At 45.5% G+C, this 23,853-nt stretch overlaps 2 protein-coding genes and 1 non-coding gene across 3 annotated transcripts; 1 reads left to right on the forward strand and 2 right to left on the reverse strand.

The window, feature by feature from the left end:
* Window positions 1–4,122: 4,122 nt before the first annotated feature.
* Window positions 4,123–7,330, forward strand: Dnase1l1 (deoxyribonuclease 1 like 1). The gene is given in 8 exon segments (XM_057760528.1): window positions 4,123–4,410; window positions 4,700–4,788; window positions 5,065–5,151; window positions 5,896–5,996; window positions 6,144–6,256; window positions 6,337–6,585; window positions 6,708–6,785; window positions 6,787–7,330. Coding segments are annotated over 8 exon segments (912 nt in total). The 5' UTR covers window positions 4,123–4,257; the 3' UTR covers window positions 6,829–7,330.
* Window positions 7,331–7,411: 81 nt separating this feature from the next.
* Window positions 7,412–9,535, reverse strand: Rpl10 (ribosomal protein L10). The gene is made up of 7 exons (XM_057759545.1): window positions 9,524–9,535; window positions 9,385–9,430; window positions 8,659–8,717; window positions 8,467–8,574; window positions 8,202–8,340; window positions 7,720–7,882; window positions 7,412–7,628 (listed from the first exon to the last, which is right to left on the reverse strand). The coding sequence occupies exons 2-7, from the start codon at window positions 9,405–9,407 to the stop codon at window positions 7,476–7,478; spliced, it is 645 nt and encodes a 214-aa protein (XP_057615528.1). The 5' UTR covers window positions 9,408–9,430; window positions 9,524–9,535; the 3' UTR covers window positions 7,412–7,475.
* LOC130868714 (small nucleolar RNA SNORA70) lies at window positions 7,931–8,065 on the reverse strand. Its single transcript, XR_009056539.1, has one exon. It is a non-coding gene; the product is annotated as a small nucleolar RNA SNORA70 (small nucleolar RNA).
* Window positions 9,536–23,853: the final 14,318 nt, after the last annotated feature.

Below are 23,853 nucleotides of genomic sequence, written 5' to 3' on the forward strand. Positions count from 1 at the left end.
GATTCTTTCCCAGAGTCCTAGCAGTCTCAGTCTTCAGATGTAGCTTGGTCAGTACAAAGCTGCACCAATACTCACATGTATCCCAGAATAGGCACCAGTGCAAAGAGACAAAAATAAGCATGAGTGACAGAGCAGATGGCCAGAGAGAAACAAATACCAAGGCCAGGCAGAAAAACACTAACAGAAACACTGAGATGGGCAGAACCGGGAAGATAGAACAAGACAGATAGAATGAAACTAACAGAGAGGAGAAAGTGACAGGGTGACTGAGAAAAGCAAGCAGACAGAAACAGAGGGCCTCATGCTTCAGAATGTGATATGGACAGTACAGTAAAGGGCTGAGCCCAAAAGATATGGTAAGGCAGAGGTGAACCTGAGACAAAGATAAACCAGATACATGCTCAAAAAGGGGCACCAGTAGCACCCAGTAAAGTTGAAGCCAGCCTGGGACTGTAACATAGTGAGTTACAGGTCAGCCTTGGTTATAAATTGAGACCTGTATATGAACCAAGAGAATGGAAAAAAAAAGAAAAGTGGAAAAGGAAAGCACATACCATGTCACAAATAGAAAGAGGGAGATGACTAGTATAATGGCTCAGCAGATAAGAACATTTACTGTTGCTGGGCAGTGGTGGCGCACGCCTTTAATCCCAGCACTCGGGAGGCAGAGACAGGTGGATCTCTCTGAGTTCGAGGCCAGCCTGGTCTACAGAGCTAGTTCCAGGACAGGCTCCAAAGCTACAGAAAGACCCTGTCTCAAAAACAAAAACAAAAAAAAGAACATTTGCTGTTAAAGTTGATAGCCTGAGTTTGATCCCTGGAACTCACGTGGTATAAGTAAAAAACCAGACTTCGGCCGGGCGATGGTGACACTCGCCTTTAATCCCAGCACTCGGGGGAGGCAGAGGCAGGCAGATCTCTGGGAGTTTGAGGCCAGCCTAGTCTACAAGAGCTAGTTCCAGGACAGGCTCCAAAGCCACAAAGAAACCCTGTCTCGAAAAACCAAAAAAAAAAAAAAAAAAAAACAGACTTCACATAGACACATGTATACATGCATACATACACAAACACATACAAATAAATATTTTTTAAAAAGAAAAAAGGTTAAGAAGAAGCAAAAATGCCTGAAGAGGTTCATGTTTGATTTTCTAATATGGATAGAATAAACTGGACATTCTTGAATCTGGGACTATCTCTGTCCTAACTAGGAAGTGGGCCTATGTGAAAAATGGTACACAGCAGCAGTTTGTTTGCTTGTTTATATTTTGAGACAGGGTTTCTCTACCCCTGACTGCCTAGAATTCATTTTGTAGACCAGGTTGGCCTAGAACTCAGAAATCCGCCTGCCTCTATCTCCTGAGTGCTAGTGTTAAAGGCATGCACCACCACTGCCCAGCTGCTTCTCGACATTTTGAGGAAGTAGGTTAAAAGAATGAGATCAAACCCTTATGCACTGTTAGTGGGTATATAAAATGTCACAACAGCAATAGAGAGCAGTTTGGTGTTCCTTCAAAATTAAAAATAAAACTATCATATGAATCAGCAGTTCTATGTTAGGAAATTGAGGTGCTTGCTTTACTCAAAATGGCTGAGCTGGACCTGGGTGGTGGTGGTGCATACCTTTAATCCCAGCACTTGGGAGGCAGCTGCAGGTGGATCTCTGTGAGTTCAAAGCCAGCCTGGTCTACAGAGTGAGTTCCAGGATACCTAGAGAAACCCTGTCTTGAAAAACAAAAGGGGGGGGGCTGAGCTGGAGGATCATATAATAATCATATAATATAGTGTTTGGCTAGTTATGATACTTAACATAGTATAGCCTTCCCTACATAGCCAACATATGAGGCCCTGGGTTCTATCCCCAGCACTGCACAAGCCAAGCTTGGTGGTATACACCTGTAATTCCAGTGTGGGGGAGGTACAGGCAGGAGAATCAGAAGTTTGAAGTCAGCTTGCCAAAAAAACAAAACAAAACAAAACAAAACAAAAAAAACCACTGCCAGGCAGTGGTGGTGCATGCCTTTAATCTTTAATCCCAGCACTCTGGAGGCAGAGGCAGGCAGATCTCTGTGAGTTCGAGGCCAGCCTGGTCTACAAGAGCTAGCTTTAGGACAGGCTCCAAAAAAAAGCTACAGAGAAACCCTGTCCCAAAAAAACAAAACAAAACAGGCAAAGAAACAAAACACTACAAGGTTAGAGATATAGCTCAATGGTAGAGCACTTCCTTAGCCTTGGTAAGGCCCCATCTTCAATCCCCAGTACCACATATAAAAAATAAGAGCCAGTCAGAGATGGTGCACAACTTTAATCCCAGCACTTGGGAGGTAGAGGCAGGTCTGGTCTACAGAGTGAGTTCCAGGACAGCCAAGACTACACAAAGAGACCCTGTCTCAAAAAAAAAAAAAAAAAAGAAAGAAAACAAATAAAATAATCCAAGTAGTGGATGTACCCCAATGCTGATGGACAAAGTGTGTCTGAGCATAGACTGAAATGTTTTTTTTTTTTTTTTTTTTTTTTTTTGGTTTTTCGAGACAGGGTTTCTCTGTGGCTTTGGAGCCTGTCCTGGAACTAGCTCTTGTAGACCAGGCTGGCCTCGAACTCACAGAGATCCGCCTGCCTCTGCCTCCCGAGTGCTGGGATTAAAGGCGTGCGCCACCATCGCCCGGCTTAGACTGAAATGTTAACTACCCTTAATAAGGAAGATGGGGCCAGGTAGTAGTGGCGCAGGCTTTTAGGCGGGAGAGGCAGGTAGATCTCTGTGAGTTCAAGGCCAGCCTGGTCTACTGAGCAAGTTCCAGGACCGCTAGGGCTGTTACACATAGAAACCCTGTCTGAAAACAAACAAACAAACAAACAAACAAAAAAAGGATTAAAGACAAACATAGAGACAGATAAACTTTGTTGTTGTGGCTGACCCTCTGTGAATTCCTGGCCTCAGTTTTGGCAAAGAAGTTATACTTACTAAGTACACAATTTCAACTAGAGAAGATGAAGAAACTCTGCATATCTAGGCTGGTAACAGTACACTGTGCTTGTGTCTTAGGTTGCTGGACTGAGTCTTTAAAAGGCTTGATTCCTTGTACATATCTGCCACTATTTAACTTCAACAATTCTTTTTTGTTGTTTTTTTTATTTATTTAACTTTATTTTATGTGCATTGGTGTGAGGGTGTCAGATCCCTTGGAACTGGAGTTACAGACAGTTGTGAGCTGCCATGTGGGTGCTGAGAATCGAACCTGGAACCTCTAGAAGAGCAGTCAGTGTTCTTTTTTTGTGTGTGGTTTTTTGAGACAGGGTTTCTCTGTGGTTTTGGAGCCTGTCCTGGAACTAGCTCTTGCAGACCAGGCTGGCCTCGAACTCACAGAGATCTGCCTGCCTCTGCCTCCCAAGTGCTGGGAATAAAGGCGTGCACCATCAGTGCCTGGCCAGTCAGTGTTCTTAACTGCTGAGCCATCTCTCCAGCCCCCTCACCCTTTGCATTTCATTTATTTGGTTTTTCGAGACAGGGTTTCTCTGTGTAACAGTCCTAGCTGTCCTGGAACTAGCTCTGTAGACCAGGCTGGCTTTGAACTCACAGAGATCCGCCTGTCTCTGTCTTCCAAGTGCTGGGATTAAATGTGTATGCCACTCCCCTCCCCCCGGCCAATGATAATTTTTTGTCCATAAATTTCTTCAGATCCAGAAGGTGGACCTTGCTTATGGTGGCTATGCTTATGGTTTGCTTTTTTTTTTTTTTTTCCAGACAGGATTTCTCTGTGTAGCTCTGGCTGTCCTGGAACTCACTCTGTAGACCAGGCTGGCCTCAAACTCACAGAGATATGCCTACCTCTGCTTCCTGAGTGCTGGAATTAAAGGCATTTCACCACTGCCCATGGCTTGTGCTTGTGTTTTGAAGCAGGGTATCATTATATAACTCAAGCTGGCCTCAAACTTATGATCTTCTTACCTTCATTTCCCAGATGCTGGAATTATAGGAGTATGCCACCACACCTAGCCTTGTTTTTGTTTTTGGAAAGACAGGGTCTCAGGACTGGGGAAATGCTAAATGACAGAGTGCTTCTCTACCATGCCTAGAAAATTTTATGCAATACCACATATATCTTATCAGGTGTTCAAGCCTAGTGTACAGAAGTTGAAACACTTCCCAGGAAGAGATGCAAGAAACATTCAGGGCCAGTAGCAGGAAGAGTACCAATTAGCTGAGATCAGCTACAGTGCCAATGCACTCTGGACAACCTGGATTCCTTTGGAAGACTCCTGATGCCACATATGGCCATGCATGGCCTTGTTTTGTCTCTCCTGCTCATCCTTCTGGCTGGTGGGGCTGAAGCCTTTCGTATCTGTGCCTTCAATGCCCAGAGACTGGCACAGCCCAAGGTGGCCAAGAAGTCTGTGATGGATACCTTAGTTCAGGTAAGTTAAGTTCATTGTTGCAGAAATCTGTGTCCCTAAGGCCCTTAGCTCTGCCTGACCAGGGACATGCACTAAAAAGGAAGGGGCATCAGGAAATGTGAGTACACAGATGTGAAAAGTACCTTTCAACTATCATTTAATTACCAATCTCTTCCTCTAAAGAGGAAGGTATAATGGAATGATGCTCTTTGTTTTTCTGGGTTCCTCCTAGTCCTCCTGTCTTCTGCTACTGTGGTCTTTATATATGTCAACCCTTCTTAATTGGGTTGGTATCCCTCATTCCCTGCAGATCCTGGCCCGATGTGATATCACGGTTCTTCAGGAGGTGGTAGATTCTTCCCAGAAAACTGTCTCCCTTCTGCTTCAAGAACTTAATAGGTAAAGAAGGGTCTTGTCTGACTGGAGACATAGCTCAGAGGTTAAGAGCACTGGCTGCTCTTCCAGAGGTCCTGAGTTCAGTTCCCAGCAACCACATGGTGACTCACAAGCATCTATAATGACATCTGGTGCCCTAGTCTGTCATGCAGGTATACATGTATGCAGGCAGAACCCTGTACCTAATAAAATAAATTAAAAAAGAAGGGTCCTGTCAATCTAATCGGGGTTCCACCCAGAGCCTCAAGGGCCCCTAACTCTGAGTTCTTATTCTGGCAGATTTGAGGGTTCCAGGAGTTACAGCTTCCTAAACAGCTCCCTACTGGGGCGTAGCACATACAAGGAGAAGTATGTGTATATCTACCGGTGAGTAAAGGGGTTTAATTCTATCTTCATAAAGACAATTCTATCTGGTCCTGGTGTTCTGAAGACCCAGCTAGCCTATTTGCTTGAGTCCATGATTTCAAGATCAGATGGGCAATAATGAAAATGGATCTCAAAAAAAATCTCATGAAAGTTCTAGGTAGAGCTGGAGAGATGGTTCAGTGGTTTAAGAGCACTTGCTGCTCTTTCAGAAGACTATTGTTTTATTCCCAACACTCACACAACAGCACACAACCATCATTAACTTCAGTTCCAGGGGATGGGACACCTTCTTCTGGCCTCTGCAGACCCATGGTGCACAAACTTACATGCAAGCAAAACACTTATACACATTAAATAAAAATAAATCTTAAAAACAGTTCCAGGGAGCCAGAGAAATAACTCGGTGGCAGGGTACACATTTATCCCCGGTGATAAAAAAGAAAAACTCTAAGCTAGAAGTGGTGGCACACACCTTTAATTCCAGCATCCAGAGGCAGAGACAGAGGGATCTCTGTGAGTTCAAGGTCAGCCTGATCTAGAGTTCCAGGACAGCTGGGACTATATAATAGATCCTGCCTTAAAAAAATATTTTTAAAAAAGAAAAAAAAAATTGGAGTTCTGGAAAAAAAGGTTGTGCCCATATGAAACTGGCAGAACAAGGAACCAAGAGTGTTCCTCCTTGACAAGCTTTGCTGTTTTGCGTAAGATGTGGGGCCACTACTTCCCGCCCCTTGGTTTTCCCAGGTCTGACAAGACACGGGTCCTGAGTTCTTACCAGTACAATGACACAGATGATGTTTTCGCCAGAGAACCATTTGTGGCCCAGTTTACTCTCCCTAGCAAAAGTAAGCGGGAAAGAAAGGTGGACCTGGTACATGGAAACAGGAGGGGGTGTGGCTGGCTCTCCTGTGGTTTGTTCCTAAGGGGAAACAGAAGTGGATGTGTGAGAAAGGCTGGCAGCTGTGGCAGCCTTAGTTTCCTGGGCTTTGCAGTCCTTCCAAATGTGGTTCTGGTTCCACTCCACACTACTCCCAAGGATGTAGAAAAGGAGCTGAATGCCCTATATGATGTGTTTCTGGATGTCTCCCAACGCTGGCAAAATGAGGTAGGGGTGAGAGCTTGCACAGAAGAGGGGATGGTGGGACTTTCCTGTGGCAAAACCCAACTGCTTGTTTTCATCTTTAGGATGTGATCCTGCTTGGAGACTTCAATGCTGACTGTGCATCACTGACTAAAAAGCGTCTCAACAGCCTGCTACTGCGGACTAAAGCAGGCTTCCACTGGGTGATTTCTGATGGGGAGGACACTACAGTGAGAGCCAGCACCAACTGTACCTATGACCGAATTGTGATGCATGGGCAGGGCTGTCAGACACTGCTGAGAGCTGCAGCCCCCTTCAACTTCCCCAGGAACTTTCAGCTGACTGAGGAAGAGGTAGATTAGTTGGGTTGACAGGAGAGTTACACAATGGCTAAGGGCAGAATTGTGGAGGGAAGTTGACAGGAAAACCCCTCAATCTCAAGCACTGACACCTCCATTTTGCTATCCCTCCCCAGGCTCTCAGAATCAGTGACCATTATCCTGTGGAGGTGGAGCTGAGCCAGGCAGCTCAGGGCATCCAACCCTTCATGTTGGGCTATTCTGCTGCTGTCACTTTTGCCATCTCAGCTGGGCTAGGTGGCTTGACGCTTCCTTTCAGATGACCACTGACTTGACTAGGACACTGACATCTTATGGAGATAAAGCACAGCCTCAAATACAGCTTTTCCTTCTCTTTTTATGTAGGCTTTCTGCTGCTTGCTATTTCAAGAGGAAGACAGGGCTGGCAGTGTTTTTACCTAGTATATCCAATGCCCTGGGGTTGATTCCTTTTTGAAATAAGACTTGTCACTGTATGCAACTCAGGTGCACAAAGGAGGTTCCAGGACTAGGAATGGGCTAAGAACTCAGACTATGCCTAAAAGTTTTATACAACTGACATCAAGAGCCAGATAGTCTCTGGTAGATAAAGAACTGTTCATAGCACTACAAACATAACTTAATCCTGTTTCTCAAATGGCTAAACTATATGGGCCAGCCTTGTCTCTGTGTATGGTTCACTTACTCTGTACTCATATACTTACTACATGGCTCTGTCAGGGGTATCAAACAAAATATACAAATAAAGTCACCAATCTTAACTCTGTATGTTCAGTCCACTACTTTGCCCTGTTTAACCAAACCCCATGGACTTAAGAATCAGATACAAATACATAAGCAGACTGGATGTGAGATTTATTACTGAACATGATTTGGTAGGGTACAGGAGAGCACCGTGAAAGCCCTCAGGAGTGTAGGGCTCGCCACTTGTCCAGGGGACCACGATTAGGAATATATTTGACCCCACAGCCATCAGGAATGAGTCGCTTCTCAGCAACCATATCTTCAAATTCATCTGCATTAAACTTAGTAAAGCCCCATTTCTTTGAGATGTGGATCTAGGAGACAGAAAACAAAAAATTACTCAGTGACAAGGATCAGTCTCTGAACTGATAAAACAAAAAGCAAGCAGAAGTGAATATCACCCACCTTCTGGCGGCCAGGGAATTTGAACTTGGCTCTACGAAGAGCCTCAATCACATGTTCCTTATTTTGCAGCTTAGTGCGGATGGACATGATGACCTGGCCAATGTGAACCCTGGCCACTGTGCCCTGGGGCTTCCCAAAGGCACCACGCATGCCTGTCTGAAGCCTACATTGGAGACAGCATTGAGATCAAAGACTTGAATAAGTGCCAGAAAGTTGTCTCCAAGGTCCCTTAGGGCAACCCATACAGGTAACAGGCTGCATACACTACCAAGGAGGCTGCTGTATGCAACCATTGCACACCAGGGCCCCAAGGGGAAAGGGACCCGGTCGGCTTAATTAGTTGCAAAAAAAAAAAAAACCCAAACCCTCCAAATGACTCCTAGCCAGAACCAAGCCATCTTTCCAGCCCAACTACCTTGACTGCTGAAGCAAAGCCAACATTAAGGACGGATCATGAGAAAGGGTGCAAACTGCCACCTTACCTGTCAGCCCCAGCACAGGACAACATCTTGTTGATTCGGATGACATGAAAGGGGTGAAGCCTCACTCGAATATGAAAGCCATCCTTGCCACAACTCTTTACCATGTATTTGTTGGCACAAATACGGGCAGCCTCCAGAGCTGAGTGGGGACAAATACAGCACTTAAAACAGGACTGGGGATGGAAATCGTTAGTAGAATAAACCACGCAGAAAATCTCAGATTAATGTCTACACAGGAAAAGTCGATCAACAAAAGGGATCTCACCTTCGGAAGAGAGTTGTTCGTATTCATCTGACACCATGTGGCCACAAAGCGGGAATTCATCAACTTTTGCCTTCTTCCGTCCCAAGTCAAAGATGCGGATTTTAGCATCTGAAAACACGTGGTATTAAGTGCCCACGGAGTAAGAAATAAGACAGCACCACAGATCCAACTTGCAAGTTTGTAAGTACTTACCAGGGACACCTCGGCAGAAGCGAGACTTTGGGTACGGCTTGTTCTTACAATACCGGTAACTGCAGGAGGAAGTCAAATGTGATTAGGTAGCAACTAAATACGGCAAGGCTTAATAGTGAAAAAGGGACAAGACCAACTGTAAATTCAGTCTCCATTACCAGAAACCGACTCTAAGGTAATATTAAACAACCTGCCACATAAGACAGAAACTAAGCACCAGAATCCCCTCCCTTATCAGAATAGGGTGAGAAAGCACAATTTCTTAAGTCTTCTGAGCATGTGACATAAAACCCGCCTCAACCACGTGAAGAGAATATGGCGCCCTCTGCAGGCACGCGGCTAGGTGGCGCCTACAACCTCTAGGCCGGCCCTTGGTGTCCGGTTAAAACCACAATGCACAAGGCCGAGAAATAAAGATGGACACAGAAGTCACCAAAAGGACATGGGAATCTGTGTGATAAGGTTTACTTGAGAGACAGAAGATTGGATGCATACGCACATGCTTATACTTCTACACAAGCGTTTTAAACTAGTCTTGAGTCAACCCTCGCACAAGCTTCAAAAAACAAAGCTCCCAGTAAAGTATTAAAAGAACCCCTGGGGTCAGTTTTTAGTTCAGGGTCGCTGAGTGGCGGAGGGTCCGCCCCAAAGAAATGTCTTTGGGAAGAAATGTAACCATTTCCCCGTATTTACAGTAGAAAAATAATATATAGATTTAGCACTCACCACCGGGCGGGGCGGCGACCCATGATGACAATAGGACCGTCGGTAGCTGTAATAAAATGGCCAAAGTAAGAAGAGAGACCCAAAAATAAATCTAAGAATCCCAAAAAACGAACGCTGAAAGAACCGAGAACACACTAACCAGACAACTCACTCACCGCGCCGGAGGAAAAGAGAGGCTCCCACGCCTGCACATGCCTTATATAGGCGGCCTATCTTCCAGCGAGTAACCATAGAGTCCCAGCCATTGGGTGGTGTCGACACTCTATCAGACGCCAGGATCATAGATGCAACGACGCTTTGCGCATGTGTACGAGGCCAGCCCTAAACTTACGCAGAAAGCGTTGGTGACTGGACACCGGAATTGGGAGGTGCGCGTTAGCGAATGGGGTTTCGACACATAGGCAAGAGAAACCAGCTTCCGTTTGGCCATTTTGGGCGGGGAGTCGTTCGCTGACTTTGCTGTAACTAATATTCTAACAACATACTAAGACTTGAAAAAAGGAGTTTTTCTCAGTGAAACTGGGCTGTCATGCAGATGTTCTTTCTCTAGTTTATGGGGCTGCAGATCATCACTGGTTCTGGTTTTCCTCAAGGGTACAGGAAACGGCGCAAAGCGCCATGCTTGGGACTCTGTGTTCCTTTGTCAGCAGGGAGGTTGGAGCCGGAGACCCACCCACAACGCTTCTACCTACACCGAAGAGCCCACAAAGAGCACCATGATAGGTGCTTGGTTGCTCTCAAGAGGCCAACTAAAAGCCTCCGTAGGTGACTGCGGTCGTCATCGCTAATTGGGCTCTCCCCCAACTCACTCTAAACTCTCGGGGAAGATAACTTATGTTCCCAAGGAGATTGTAAACTGTCTTTGACCAGTACTTCCATTTAGAGGGCCTTGGGGCCATGCCCCAATAGAGGCACCAGAACTCCTTTCTTTTCCAAAAGAAAAAAAATGTAGCACACCATTTCTTTCACTATGACGAGTTCAAGATGTACATTTGGGTGTGTCTAGGAGGATTGGCAGCTAACCACTGACTGCTTTCCCATACAAGGCTATTATCCAGGGAGACACCAGGAGAATACTGTTCTGACCCAGGAGCACATGACTGACTATCAATCATTGAGACTCTGAGTTCCTGGCTCTAGTGTCACCTGGGGGGGGGGCATGATAGGGACAGTAACTGTAAGAAAGCCATTGCCTTTTCTAGAAGTAAAGGTAGGAACTAGGAGCCTTCCATCCCTACAGTTCTCAGTGCAGCTTCTGAGTACACAGGCCCAGCTTGTCCCAACATGCTTAGGAGTCCCAGCCCCAGCCCAGAACTAGTAGGTTTCCTCTGCCTCTCTCGCAAATTGCTTCCCTGAGTTCCTGTAGGCTTCTGCACAGTAGTCCATTCTCAAACGTTGCCATCTATCCCCTGAAGACAGCTGTGTCCAGTCAGTCCTTTCCCTGATTGATATTTGTGCAGTTGTGGAGGTGGCTGGTTCTTTAGCTGGAGGGGGATAAATGAGAATCTTTCTTTTTTCCTTCCTTCCTTCCTTTCTCTCTCTCTTTCTTTTTGAGATAGTTTTCACTATTTGTGGCCTTGGCTGGCCTGACCAAGCTGTCATTGAACTCACACATCTACCAGCTTCTGCTTCCACAGTACTAGAATTAAAGGCATGTGCCATCACACCCTGACTGAGCCTAGCATATTACCACTGTGGGAAGAGATATCTCCCAGAGTCACCTACAGGTACTCAACCCTTTCCCTTTTCACTTGTCATTCTTCTCCAACTCCCTCCGGGCTTTCATTGCTTTAGGCTTACTCAGGATGGACGGCCCTTTGCTGATTCCCAACTGCTGTGCAGCAGGTAACCTCAAGGTTAGTATCTTTCTTTTTAAAGATTTATTTATTACGTATACAGTGTTCTGGGCACTAGATCTCATTATAGATGGATGTGAGCCATCATGTAGTTGCTGTGAATTGAACTCAGGACCCCAGAAGAGCAGTCAGTGCTCTTAACCTCTGAGCCATCTCTCCAGCCCTCAAGGTTAGTGACTTCTACATGAATGGCACTTCTCTTCTCCAACATTTTATTTTTTGATTTATTTGTTTATTTTAAACATTTATATATTTATTATCTATATATTTTGGCATCTTTTTCTTTTTTAAGATTGATTTGTTTATTTATTATGTATACACATTTTATATCTCCATGTATGCATGCAGGCCAGAAGAGGGCACCAGGTCTCATTCCAGATGGCTGTGAGCCACCATGTGGTTGTTGGGAATTGAACTTGGGTCCTCTGGAAGAGCAGGGAGTGCCCTTAACCTCTGAGCCATCACTCCAGTCCTTGGTCTCTTTTCCTTTTCTTCTTTTTTTTTTTAAGATTTATTTATTTATTATGTATACAGTATTCTCAGGATTCTGTCTGCATGTATGCCTGCAGGCCAGAAGACGGCACCAGATCTCATTACAGATGGCTGTGAGCCACCATGTGGTTGTTGGGAATTGAACTTGGGTCCTCTGGAAGAGCAGGGAGTGCCCTTAACCTCTGAGCCATCACTCCAGTCCTTGGTCTCTTTTCCTTTTCTTCTTTTTTTTTTTAAGATTTATTTATTTATTATGTATACAGTATTCTCAGGATTCTGTCTGCATGTATGCCTGCAGGCCAGAAGACGGCACCAGATCTCATTACAGATGGTTGTGAGCCACCATGTGGTTGCTGGGAATTGAACTCAGGACCTTTGGAAGAGCAGGCAGTGCTCTTAACCACTGAGCCATCTCTCCAGCCCCTTGGTCTCTTTTTCAATTAAACATTTTTTAAATATTTATTTATTTATTATGTATACAATAGTCTGTCTGTGTATATGCCTGCAGGCCAGAAGAGGGCACCAGACCTCATTACAGATGGTTGTGAGCCACCATGTGGTTGCTGGGAATTGAACTCAGGACCTTTGGAAGAGCAGGCAATGCTCTTAACCTCTGAGCCATCTCTCCAGCCCCCTCAATTAAACATTTTTTGAGAAAAGATCTGTGTTACCCTGGCTGGCTTGAAGCTGTGTATGTCAGGCTAGCCTCCATCTCACAGCATCCACCTGCCTATGTTTCCAGGGTGTTGGGATTGAAGGTGTGTGCCACCACACTCAGCCAGTTATTTTTATGTGTATGAGTGTTTTACAGTATACATGTAAGCACACCACACCACATGCGTGTCTGAAGCTGCTCCTCCACTGATGTCTGCAGCCCTCACCCCTGCCCGGCAGCTGCCTTGTCTGTGGCCTCTGTGGGTTATTCCCACAGTCACCTGCTGTTTGTCCCCTCTGCTCTTTTCCCACCCTGCCCCCTTGGCCTGGGCCAGCTCTCTAGAAGCCCAAGAGACTACTGGCCAGTTCTTGGTGGAGTACAGGTGCTGTGGCCCCCACTGCCAAGGGGAGCTCTACTGAAGGCATTCTCCCCCTTGCCTTATGGGGGTGGGGGGTTGAGCAGAGTGTCTGGGCTGTCAGGCTGACTAAGGGAGGAGGAATGGTCAGCTGGGCCTGCCCCCTGCCTCGCCCTGCCCTGAGTCCAGCCTGAACTTTCAGTCTATGCGCCCTGCTTTCAGCTGGAGCCAATCAGCCCCTGGTCCCCTTCTTGGTGTCACTGGGTGGAAGGGAGGTCAGGCTGTGGAAGGCTATGGCCATGTGCCCTTGACCTCTTGGCTTCTCGTACCTGTTGGCCAACAGAGCCAGGGCATGGACTCTGTTGTGGTTAGGTATCACCACCCCACTGCAGACTCTAGGCCATGCAGCCTGGCTGACTTGCAGAACCAGCCGAGGTGGACACAACTGTGCACCCTGCCTGCCTCTTCTGGTAGCCTGTGGGACCTCCTGTATTTATTTCCTAAGTGGCTGGGTCTGTCAAGAATGGTAGGCACAGGACTGGAGAGACGGTCCAGCTGTGACTTGCTGTTCTTCCCCAAGACCTGGAATTGACTGGTTCCCAGCATCCATGTTACGGTGGCTCGTAACTATCTCTAGTTCCAGACACAGGCAATCAAATGCCCTCTTCTGGCTTTTGTAGGCACCAAATCCATGCAGGCAGACACTTAATACACATAAAACAGTTAATTCTTTTTAAAAGGATCCATTAAGGATAATAGGCATACTTGCAGGTATCATATGCCTGACTCCCGGCTGGGATGGAGCACCCATCTCTTTTCCTTTTGCCTCCCTGGCTAGGTATCTTCCAGTTCACTGCCTGGAGCCTCTCACCAGGTGTCCTCAGAAGCCAGTCCCATCCCCAGTCAGGCATCTTCTGCCCTGTCTACAGCCCCAGGTATCTCAGCCCCCTGTGTCTGATGTAGAGACATGGAGACGGGGACCCCTGCTTAACTCAACTCAGCCTTGGGTGGTCAGTGGCTCCCCTGAGTAACTGCCAGGCCTTGGCTTGAGAAGAGGATGTAAACGTAGGCCTGTGTAGGAAGAACTGGTGCCTGGACTGGTTAAGAGACTCTGTCTGGGTGATTAGGGAGCAGGGGTTGTCCCAGGATGCAGAGTCCTAGCTATGTAGCATGGATAGTATTGGTCTTAATAATAAAACCCTTAGTCAGATATAGGATTAATGCTGAAAGCTCAGAGAAGCAGAGCAGCCAGCCACTAGTTCTTACCTCTACTGAATCCTCAGACCAAAGGGGCGAGCCTGTTCCTACAAGTACTCAGACTGAACGCCATCTCTGTGAAACCTCAGACTGAATCCTGAGCTTCTGTCTCCTCCCGTCTTATATTCCTTTCTCTGCCCAGTCGTATCTCTTCCTCCTTAGTGCTGGGATTAAAGGTGTGAGCCACCACCACTTGGCTGTTTCTCTTTTAGACTGAGTCAATCTCTTGTTGCCCAGGATGGCCTTGAACTCACAGAGCTCCATCTGCCTCCTGTCTCCCGAGTACTGGGATCAAAGGTGTGCACCACCACTGCCCAGCCTCTATGGCTAACTAGTGTGACTAGCTCCACACTCTGATCCTCAGGCAAGCTTTGTTTGTTACAGCACAAAGTATCACCACATAGCTATGTAGAGGGGGAAGCTGTGTCAACTGCCTGTTAGTGCTGTACCTCCTCAGGTTTGCCTTTGATGCCTCTCTTCCCCTGTCCAGGTGGGCAGCTTCTGGAGACTCCTAGAATGTTGGGCCCTCCTCTCTATCCTGACTGTTTAACAATAATACCAATGGACGAAGGGAAGGAGTGTATCTAGTTGTGTCTGCCTGCCCCTTGGGCAGTGCCTTCTGTGAACAGATATCCTCAGACCATGAAGCCAGTACTAGGTTTAGAAAGTCTGGATCCAGTGCCCAGCAGTGTTGGCGCACGCCTTTAATCACAGCACGCTGGAGGCAGAGGCAGGCAGATCTTTGTGAGTTCGAGGCCAGCCTGGACCACAAGAGGTAGTTCCAGGACTGGCTCCAAAGCCACAGAGAAACCCTGTCTCGAAACACTCCCCCCCCCCAAAAAAAGTATGGATCCAGCACAAAAAGTAACTAAAAAGTGATGATCTAGTCCCATTTTTGTCCTTTCTAAGTGTCCCATTGCCTGCCAACCATTGGGTTCTTTTCAGAAGAAATCCTGGTAACTCAGGATGTGGCCCAATTTTTATAGTTCTTGACTAGCAGACATAAAGCCCTGGACTCCATCCCCAGCACTTAATATTCTCAGTATTATGACACACATCTGTAATCCCAGTACTTGAAAAATTGAATCAGGAAAAACAGGAATTCTAGATCATTCTTGGCTATACAATGAGTTTGAGGCTAGCTTGAGGTTCATGAGACCCTATCTAAAACAAACTAACAGCCGGGCGGTGGTGGCGCACGCCTTTAATCCCAGCACTTGGGAGGCAGAGGCAGGTGAATCTCTGTGAGTTCGAGACTAGCCTGGTCTACAAGAGCTAGTTCCAGGACAGGCTCCAAAGCCACAGAGAAACCCTGTCTCGAAAAACCAAATAAATAAATAAAATAAATAAATAAAAAACTAACAGATGCCAAATTGTCACTGTCTTGTAGGTGCTCTCCTAGCGCAAATTCTTCTGGCTTTGTCATGTAGAAGTCAGGCAGAACAACCCTTTGGCTAACCCTCTCTCTCTCTCTTTTTTTTTTTTTTTGGTTTTTCGAGACAGGGTTTCTCTGTGGTTTTGGAGCCTGTCCTGGAACTAGCTCTGTAGACCAAGCTGGTCTCGAACTCACAGAGATCCGCCTGCCTCTGCCTCCCGAGTGCTGGGATTAAAGGCGTGCGCCACCACCGCCCGGCTTCTCTCTTTTTTTTAAAAAAAGATTTATTTATGTATTCATTCATTCATTCAGTCAAGTATCCTGCCTGTAGGCCCGAAGAGGACACCAGATCTCATTATAGATGGCTGTGAGCCACCATGTGGTTGCTGGGAATTGAACTCAGGACCTCTGGAAGAGCAGTCAGTGCTCTTAACCACTGAGTCATCTCTCCAGCCCAGCTAACCCTCTCTTATATGTTCACTCCATCAGATGTATACTGTGCTTGCCTTGCTCTATAGTGTACAGACCTTCCTGGACGTCTTCCCCCACTGTCAATTCTGCTATGTCCTCCACTAGCTGTTAGACTCTTCCCTGGTCATCAGGGTCTAGCACACAGTCATGGTAATTGTATACACATCATACTTGCATAGGTTGTACTTTCATGGTCATAGAGGGGAGAACTGGGAGGCTGATCAGTGTCTGGCACAGTCTCTTGTTGACACTTGAGCAACTACACCCTGCTGTCTCCATCAGCTACTGGAGTCCTGAGGGTGGGGATGGGTGTGTTTGTGTGTGTAGAAGTCTCAGATCCCTCAAAAGTCTTGACCACTGGTAAACTGAACCCTTGGAAACTTTTAGGGGTTAGAGTCACAGCTGCCACTCAGGTATTGGAGAGTGGGTTCTGGAGCTCTACAGAGCTGGCAGCCTTTATTTCCCTTGGAGGTCTATAAAGTCATCACAAGTCGGTGGCCCAACGCTTAGTTCATGTCTGGGTACTCATGTGCTTTTCTGAGGCACCAGAACCCTTAAGATTCAATGAGGCATGGAGTTGGAAACTCATAGCTCGTAGAAGCCTTGGAGGCTGAGGACCAAAGTAAAATGAGAGGCCTCAGGAATTTGAGAGAAGCCCAGGCAGGTTGCTAGAGAGTCTTAAAGAAGGCTCAAAGTCCCCAGGAACCCTTTTTATTATTTTAATTTTTATGCGCATAAATGTTTGCGTGCATATATATGCACTATGTACATGCCTAATCCCTGTGGAGGTCAGAAGAGACCATCAGATTCCCTGGAATGGAAGTAACAGATGGTTATGAGCAGCCATATAGGTGCTGTGAACTGAACCCTGTTGTGGAATATTATTTTAAGATGTGTTACATTTGTTTATACTGTGGAACATTTGTTTTAATGATGCAAAGATGTGTTGTATTCTTTTATGCTACATTTGTTTAACTCTGTGAAGCTGTGATTCTTTGCCCGTCTCAAACACCTGATAGGGGGTTGAAGCAATGGCTCAGCAGTTAAGAGCACTGGCTGCTCTTCCAGAGGAATGGGGTTCAGCACCCACATGGCAGCTCACAACTGTCTGTAACTCCAGTTTTAGGGGATCCAACACCCTCACACTAATGCACATAAAATAAAGAGAATAAATAGAAAGAGAACAACATTATAGGAAGTGAAGGAACAAGAAGAGAAGGAGAGGACTCCAGGGGCCAGTCACCCAGTTACACAGCAAGCCACGGAGTAAGAAGGAAAGAAAAGATATACAGAAATAGAGAAAATTAAAAACCCAGAGGCAAAAGATAGACAGGATAATTTAAGAAAAATCTGACTAGAAACAATCAAAGCTAAGGCTGGGCTTTTATAAGTAATAATAAGCTTCTATGTGTTTATTTGGGACCTGGATAGTGGGCCCCCCAAAAGAGCAAAGAGTTAAAGGGTAATAAAACAACCAACTACAGAACCCAGGTCCTTTGGAAGATTAGTCAGTGCTCTTAACCCCTGAGCCATTTTTTTAGCCTCCGGGAACTTTCTATTAAGTCCTTGGCCATGGATGAACCTAGGAACCCTTAAATTAATTAATGAGTGAATAAAAATTGGGAGAGTTTGACATATTAAGGTAACTCTTCCTTTTCATACTTAATGCCAGAAAATATGAAATTGACACATAGATACATCAGAGCTGTTATGCTCTCCATACTTGCAACAGATTTGAGACCTGAGGTAGAGGGGGAACCTTTTGTTCCAAACCCTGACAATGATCCCTATCCTTGGGCTTTTCAGAACCTAGATCCCCTCCTTGTGTGGTCCCTTCTCTCACCACTGACTGCCTCATAGCTTTGGGAGGCTAACCTTGATACAACCACAGGTCCCAGGTATTATACCCCACCTACTTCTGCCTGGTTCTAATCAAATCAGATGCAGTCCAATAGCCATCCCGAGCATGTAGTCCCTTCTCAGTGTTTTGTGTGAGCAGTTGATGAAGCAGGATGCTGTCATGTCCTTTGAAGGTGCTGTTGGGAATTGGTCTGCTTATTTTGACACCCCATGTACAGAATCCTTGACAAAACTTTTACATCCTTAGTAGTGACTGATCTATAAGGAAGCAGCATGTTCACCACCTACAATGGATCACTGGGCAGGTAGTGCCAGACTTCAACCCTTTGCACTGTAAGGAGCAGAAGGCAGTAACCTGGGTCATAGACAACAGTGGTGAGGTGCTGGGGAAGCAGTCAGGTGGAAATGCTTTACAACAAACAAGAGAGATTTAGGCTGTGAGTGGTAAAAATAGAAATATCTCATTCTTTTTTTTCCCCTGACACAGGGTTTCTCTGTGCAGCCCTGGCTGTCCCAAAACTCTCTTTAGACCAGGCTGGCCTCATACTCAGAGATTCACCTGCCTCTGCCTCCTGAGTGCTATGATTAAAGGCATGAGCCACCACTGCCCAGCTTTGTTGTGGAATATTATTTTAACTATATAAATATGTGTTACATTTGTATATGCTGTGTAATATTTAACTCTATAAAGGTGTGTTGCATTTGTTTATGCTGCCTTTGTTAATGATATAAAGGTATATTTGTGCTGCATTTAATTATGTAAAGGTGTGTTGCTGTTTCATCTTGCCAACCTAAGGTACCTGATAGGTCTAATAAAAAGCTGAATGCCCAATAGTTAGGCAGAAGAGGGATAGGCAGGGCTGGTGGGCAGAGGGAATAAATAGGATAGGAGAGGAGAAAATGAGGGGAAAAAGAGAGGGACCCACCAGGGCCAGAAGCCAGCTAGCTGTCAGCCAGCTAGACACAAGAAGCAGTGAAAATAAAACAGATAGACACAGGAAGAAAGAAAGAAAGAAAGAAAGAAAGAAAGAAAGAAAGAAAGAAAGAAAGAAAGAAAGAAAGAAAGAAAAGAACGAAAAGGTAAAAAGCCCCAAAGCATGCTGTGGGACAATGGTCTGTAACCTGTCAATTGTATTTTAATAAAATGCTGATTGGCCAGTAGCTAGGCAGGAAGTATAGGCGGGGTGACCAGGCAGGAATTAGAGGTGGGACAATGAGAACAGGTGAATTCTGGGAAGAGAAAGAGTCAGTCTACAGTTATCACCGATACACAGAGGAAGTCGGACACAGAGCAAGCAAGATGTGACTGCCTCGCCGAAAAGGTACCAAGCCACATGGCTAACACAGACAAGAATAACGGCCTAATGGAAGAATGAGTTAATAAGAAGCATAAGATAAGGCCAAGCGGAAATCTGGAACAGATGGCTCAATAGTTAAGAGCACTGGCTGCTCTTCCAGAGGTCCTAAGTTCAATTCCCAGCAACCACATGGTGGCTCACAGCTATCTCTAGTGGGATCTGATGCCCTCTTCTGATATAAAGGCATACATACAGAAAGAACACTTGTATACATAAAATAAATCTTAAAACGGTCAATGAAGACTGATGAGAAGCCAAGGACAATGGCACTAGGTTTCAATCCTAATACATGAACTGGCTTTGTGGGAGCTTAGCCTGTTTAGAAGCTCACCTTCCTGGACGTAGATAGAAGACCTTCGTCTTCCCGCAGGGCAGAGAATTTGGACTGCTCTTCAGTATCGAGAGGGAGGGGGAATGGTGTGGGGGGAGGAGAAGAGGAGTGGGGATAGGGGGAGGGGAGTGGGGGGAGGGGGCAATATTTGGGAGGAGGGGAGGGAAATGGGAAACGGGGAGCAGGTGGAAATTTTAATTAAAAAAGAATAAAAAATAAATAAAAAAAAAGATAAGGCCAAGCATTCATAACTAATAAGAAGTCTCCATGTCATGGTTTGGGAACTGGTTGGTGGGTGGCCTAAAAGAAAACCTGATACACAGCTCATAACTCATCCTTCTTGGGGGAAGCAATGCACAAGGGTCTCATTGAGTTGCCCAGTCTGGCCTCTACCTTGCTACCCCCATTTCCACATCTAGAATGCTGGGATTGCATGCACCATATCACCATGTCTAGCTGGCTCATGTTTTTCTGCATCAATTCTTTTTCTGAGACTGTCTCCTGAACACCCTAGGCTGGACTAGGATTCACTAATATACCTGAGAATGACCTTGCAGTTCTGATTCTTATGACTTTATCTCTGGAATGTTGTGATCACCCTGTGAACCACTACACTAAGCTAATGTAATGCTGGGGATCCAAACCAGGGCTTCATGCATACTAGGCAAGCACTCTACCAACTACATCCCCATCCTATGTTTATTTTTCCATAGCTAAGGACCAAATTTAGGTCCTTGTGCTTGCTTGGCAAGTGTTCTACCACTGAGCGAAATCCCCAACCCCATACTTATTGTCTTAAAGAGAGATGGCTCAAAGGTCAAGAACACTGGTTTTTTTTTATGATTTATTTATCTTTATTTTATGTGCATTGGTGTGAAGGTGTTAGATCCTCTGGAACTGGATTTTTCAGACAGTTGTGAGCTGCCATGTGGGTGCTGGGAATTGAACCCAGGTCCTCTGGAAGAGCAGTCAGTGCTCTTAACCGCTAAGCCATTTCTCCAGCCCCGAACACTGGTTTTTCTAAGAGTTCCTGAGTTCATTCCCAGTACACGAATGGTGAGTCACCACCATCTATAATTGAATCTGATACTCTCTTGTGACATGCAGACAGAGCACTCATATATAAAAGATACAGAAATAAACACACCTTTTTGAGACATTTTCCCTATGTAGCTCTGGCTGTCCTGAAACCATAAATATGTAGATCAGGCTAATATGGAACTCAGAGATCTGCCTGCCTCTGCCTCCTGAGTGCTGAGATTAAAGGTATGTGTCATCATGCTACTTTTTTTTTAAATAAACACACTTTTAAAAAAGTCTTGGGGCTGGAGAGACAGTCCAGTGGTTAAGAGCACTGGCCGCTCTTCCAGAGGATCCCAGTTCAATTCCCAGCACCCAGAGCAGCTCACAATTATCTGCAACTCCAGTTCCAGGAAATCCTACACTCTCACGTAGATACATACAGGCAAAACACCAATGTACATAAAATAAAGATAAATTATTTTTAAAAAAGATTTATTTTTGTTTTATGTGTTTGTTTTGCCTGCATGGATGTATGTACACTGAGTGACTAAGGAGGTCAGAAGATGGATGTCTAGTCCCCTGGAAATGCTGGGATTAAAATTGTACACTATACCCAGTTTTTAAATTTTTTTGTTTTTTTTTTTTTTTGTTTTTCGATACAGGGTTTCTCTGTGGTTTTGGAGCCTGTCCTGGCTGGTCTCGAACTCACAGAGATCCGCCTGCCTCTGCCTCCCGAGTGCTGGGATTAAAGGCGTGCGCCACCACCGCCCGGCTACTCTGTTTTGTTTTTTTGTTTTTTTGTTTTTGGAGACAGGGTTTCTCTGTGGTTTTGGAGCCTGTCCTGGAACTAGCTCTTGTAGACCAGGCTGGTCTCGAACTCACAGAGATCTGCCTGCCTCTGCCTCCCAAGTGCTGGGATTAAAGGCGTGCGCCACCACCGCCCGGCTCGGCTACTCTGGATTTTTTTAAGACATGGTTTCTTTGTGTAGCTCTGGCTGTCCTGGAATTTGTTTTGTAGACCAGGCTGGTTTTGAATTTAGATTTGCCTGCCTCTGACTCCTGTGCTGGGATTAAAGGTGTACACCACCACTGCCTGGCTGTTTTTTAATTCAAATTTTATTGTGTGTTTACTGAGGTTGTCAGATTTTCACTGAAAGCACTTTTACCCTAAGCCATCTTGTCCACTTTTCTTTTTTTCTGAAATAAGGTATTTTTTTAAATGTGGATTGTAGTTTTGCTTGCATGTTATATCTGTGTGAGGTGTTGATTCCCTGGAACTTGATTTACAGTTGAGCTGTCTTGTGGGTTCTGGGAATTGAACCTAGGTCCTCTGGAAGAGCAGCTAGTACTCCTAACTACTGAACCACCTCTCTAGCCCCCCTCCCTGCTTTTGAGGAGGGTCTCATGTAGCCCAGACTGGCCTTGAACTCCTTATGCTGTTTTTACCTTCCAAGTCTTAGCATACCCATAGTGGCTCGTGCCTTTAGTCCCAACACTCGAGAGGCAGAGGCAGGCAGATCCTTGAGTTCCAGGCCAGCCTGGTCTACTGGGAGAGTTCTAGGACAGCTAAGACTATACAGAGAAACCCTGTCTCAAAAACACCACCACCACCAAAATAAAAGACCAGAAAACAAATCTCAGCATGGAGAGGGGAGTTGGCCATACAATCCCACCCCTAGTCATGGATTGAATAAGAATTGAAATCTTCTAGGAGAGGGAGACAGTTTTGTCTAAATTGGAAGACATTCAAGAATATTTGAGCAGCATAAATTCACCTGGAAGGTATTCTTTCTTTTTCTTTCCTCCCTCCCTCCTTCCTTCCTTGTTTTTCAAGACAGGGTTTCTCTGTAGCTATGGAGCCTGTCCTGGAACTAGCTCTTGTAGACCAGGTTGGCCTTGTACAGAGATCTGCCTGCCTCGCCTCTGCCTCCCAAGTGCTGGGATTAAAGGTGTGTGCCACCACTGCCCGGCCTTGGAAGGTTTTTAAGACAAAGTTGGGTGGGTAGGGAAAGGGGGCGGATATGAGAAGAGTTGGGGGGGAGGGGAAAGAATGAGTAAAACACGTGAAGTACAAAACTGAAAAAAATAAGATATGGTTGGTTAAATAAGAGCTGTATAGCCGGGTGGTAGTGGTGGCACGTGCTTTTAATCCCAGCGTTTGGGAGACAGTGTTCAAGGCCAGCCTTATCTACAGAGTGAGTTCCAGGACAGGCTCTAAAGCCTGTGGAGAAACCCCGCCTCACAAAAAAGACTTATATAATGAAAACTCCACTTGACATGACAATGTGGATGAGGGAAAATTCACAAGGTCCCATCCATAGGTGAACAACTATAGGCAATCTTCAGGTACAAGCTTCCTGATAGGTTTTTCTTTTTCTTTGATAGGTTTACCAATCGCAAGTGGTGTCTTAGTTAGGGTTTCTGTTGCTGCAACTTAACTCCATGACCAAAAAGCAAGTTGGGGAGGAGTTTATTTAGCTTACACTTTCACATTGCTGTTCAACACCAAAGGAAGTTAGGACAGGAACTCAAGCAAGGCAGTATTCTGGAGGCAGGAGCTGATTGATGCAGAGGCCATGGACGGATGCTGGTTACTGGCTTGGTCAACCTGTTTTTTTCTTTTCTTTTTTTTTCCTTTTTTTGGTTTTTTGAGACAGGGTTTCTCTGGTATCTATGGCTGTCCTGGAACTCACAGAAATCCGCCTACCTCTGCCTCCCCGATTGCTGGGATTAAAGACATGAGCCACCACCACCTGGCTTCAACCTATTTTCTTATAGAATCCATGACACTCAGGAATAGCCCACCTACCATGGGCTGGGCCCTCCTCCATTGATAACTGAGAAAATGCCTTACAGCTGGATCTCATGGTGGCAATCCTCAACTGAGTTTCCTTCCTGTCTAATTGCTTTAGCTTGTGTCATATTGACACTAAACCAGCCAGTACAAGTGGTCAGCCCTAAATGAACATACAAGCAACTCTAAATGGGTTAGATAGGGGTTACCTGGGGGAGAAAATGGTAAAAATGTTCTATAAATATACAAAACTTCTCAATTAGTAAAAATGTTAAGCCAGGCAGTGGTGGTACACACCTTTAATTCCAACACTCAGGAGGCAGAGGCAGATGGATCTTTAAGTTTGAAGCCAGCCGGATCTACAGTAAAAGTTCCAAGACAGCCAGGGCTACACAGAAACCCTGTCTTGAGCCGGGTGGTGGTGGCGCACCCTGTAATCCCAGCACTCAGGAGGCAGAGGCAGGAGTATCTCTGTGAGTTTGAGACCAGCCTGGTCTACAAGAGCTAGTTCCAGGACAGGCTCCAAAGCTGCAGTAAAACCCTGTCTCGAAAAACAAAAAAAGAAAACAAAACAAAAAGATATAGAAACCCTGTCTTGAAAAACAGTACAAAAAAAATAAAAATTGTATTAACAAAAGAGAG

Source organism: Chionomys nivalis, chromosome X, assembly GCF_950005125.1.
Source record: "Chionomys nivalis chromosome X, mChiNiv1.1, whole genome shotgun sequence".
NCBI lineage: Eukaryota > Metazoa > Chordata > Mammalia > Rodentia > Cricetidae > Chionomys > Chionomys nivalis.

What these genes read in the sequence shown, in the direction of transcription:
- Rpl10 (XM_057759545.1), bottom strand. Translation starts at nt 9,407, where the DNA reads ATGGGTCGCCGCCCCGCCCGGTG. An exon ending in GGTCGCCGCCCCGCCCGGTG is followed by an intron (nt 8,718 to 9,384) that starts GTGAGTGCTAAA and finishes TTCCTCCTGCAG; the next exon opens with TTACCGGTATTGTAAGAACA. An exon ending in CTTCTGCCGAGGTGTCCCTG is followed by an intron (nt 8,575 to 8,658) that starts GTAAGTACTTAC and finishes ACGTGTTTTCAG; the next exon opens with ATGCTAAAATCCGCATCTTT.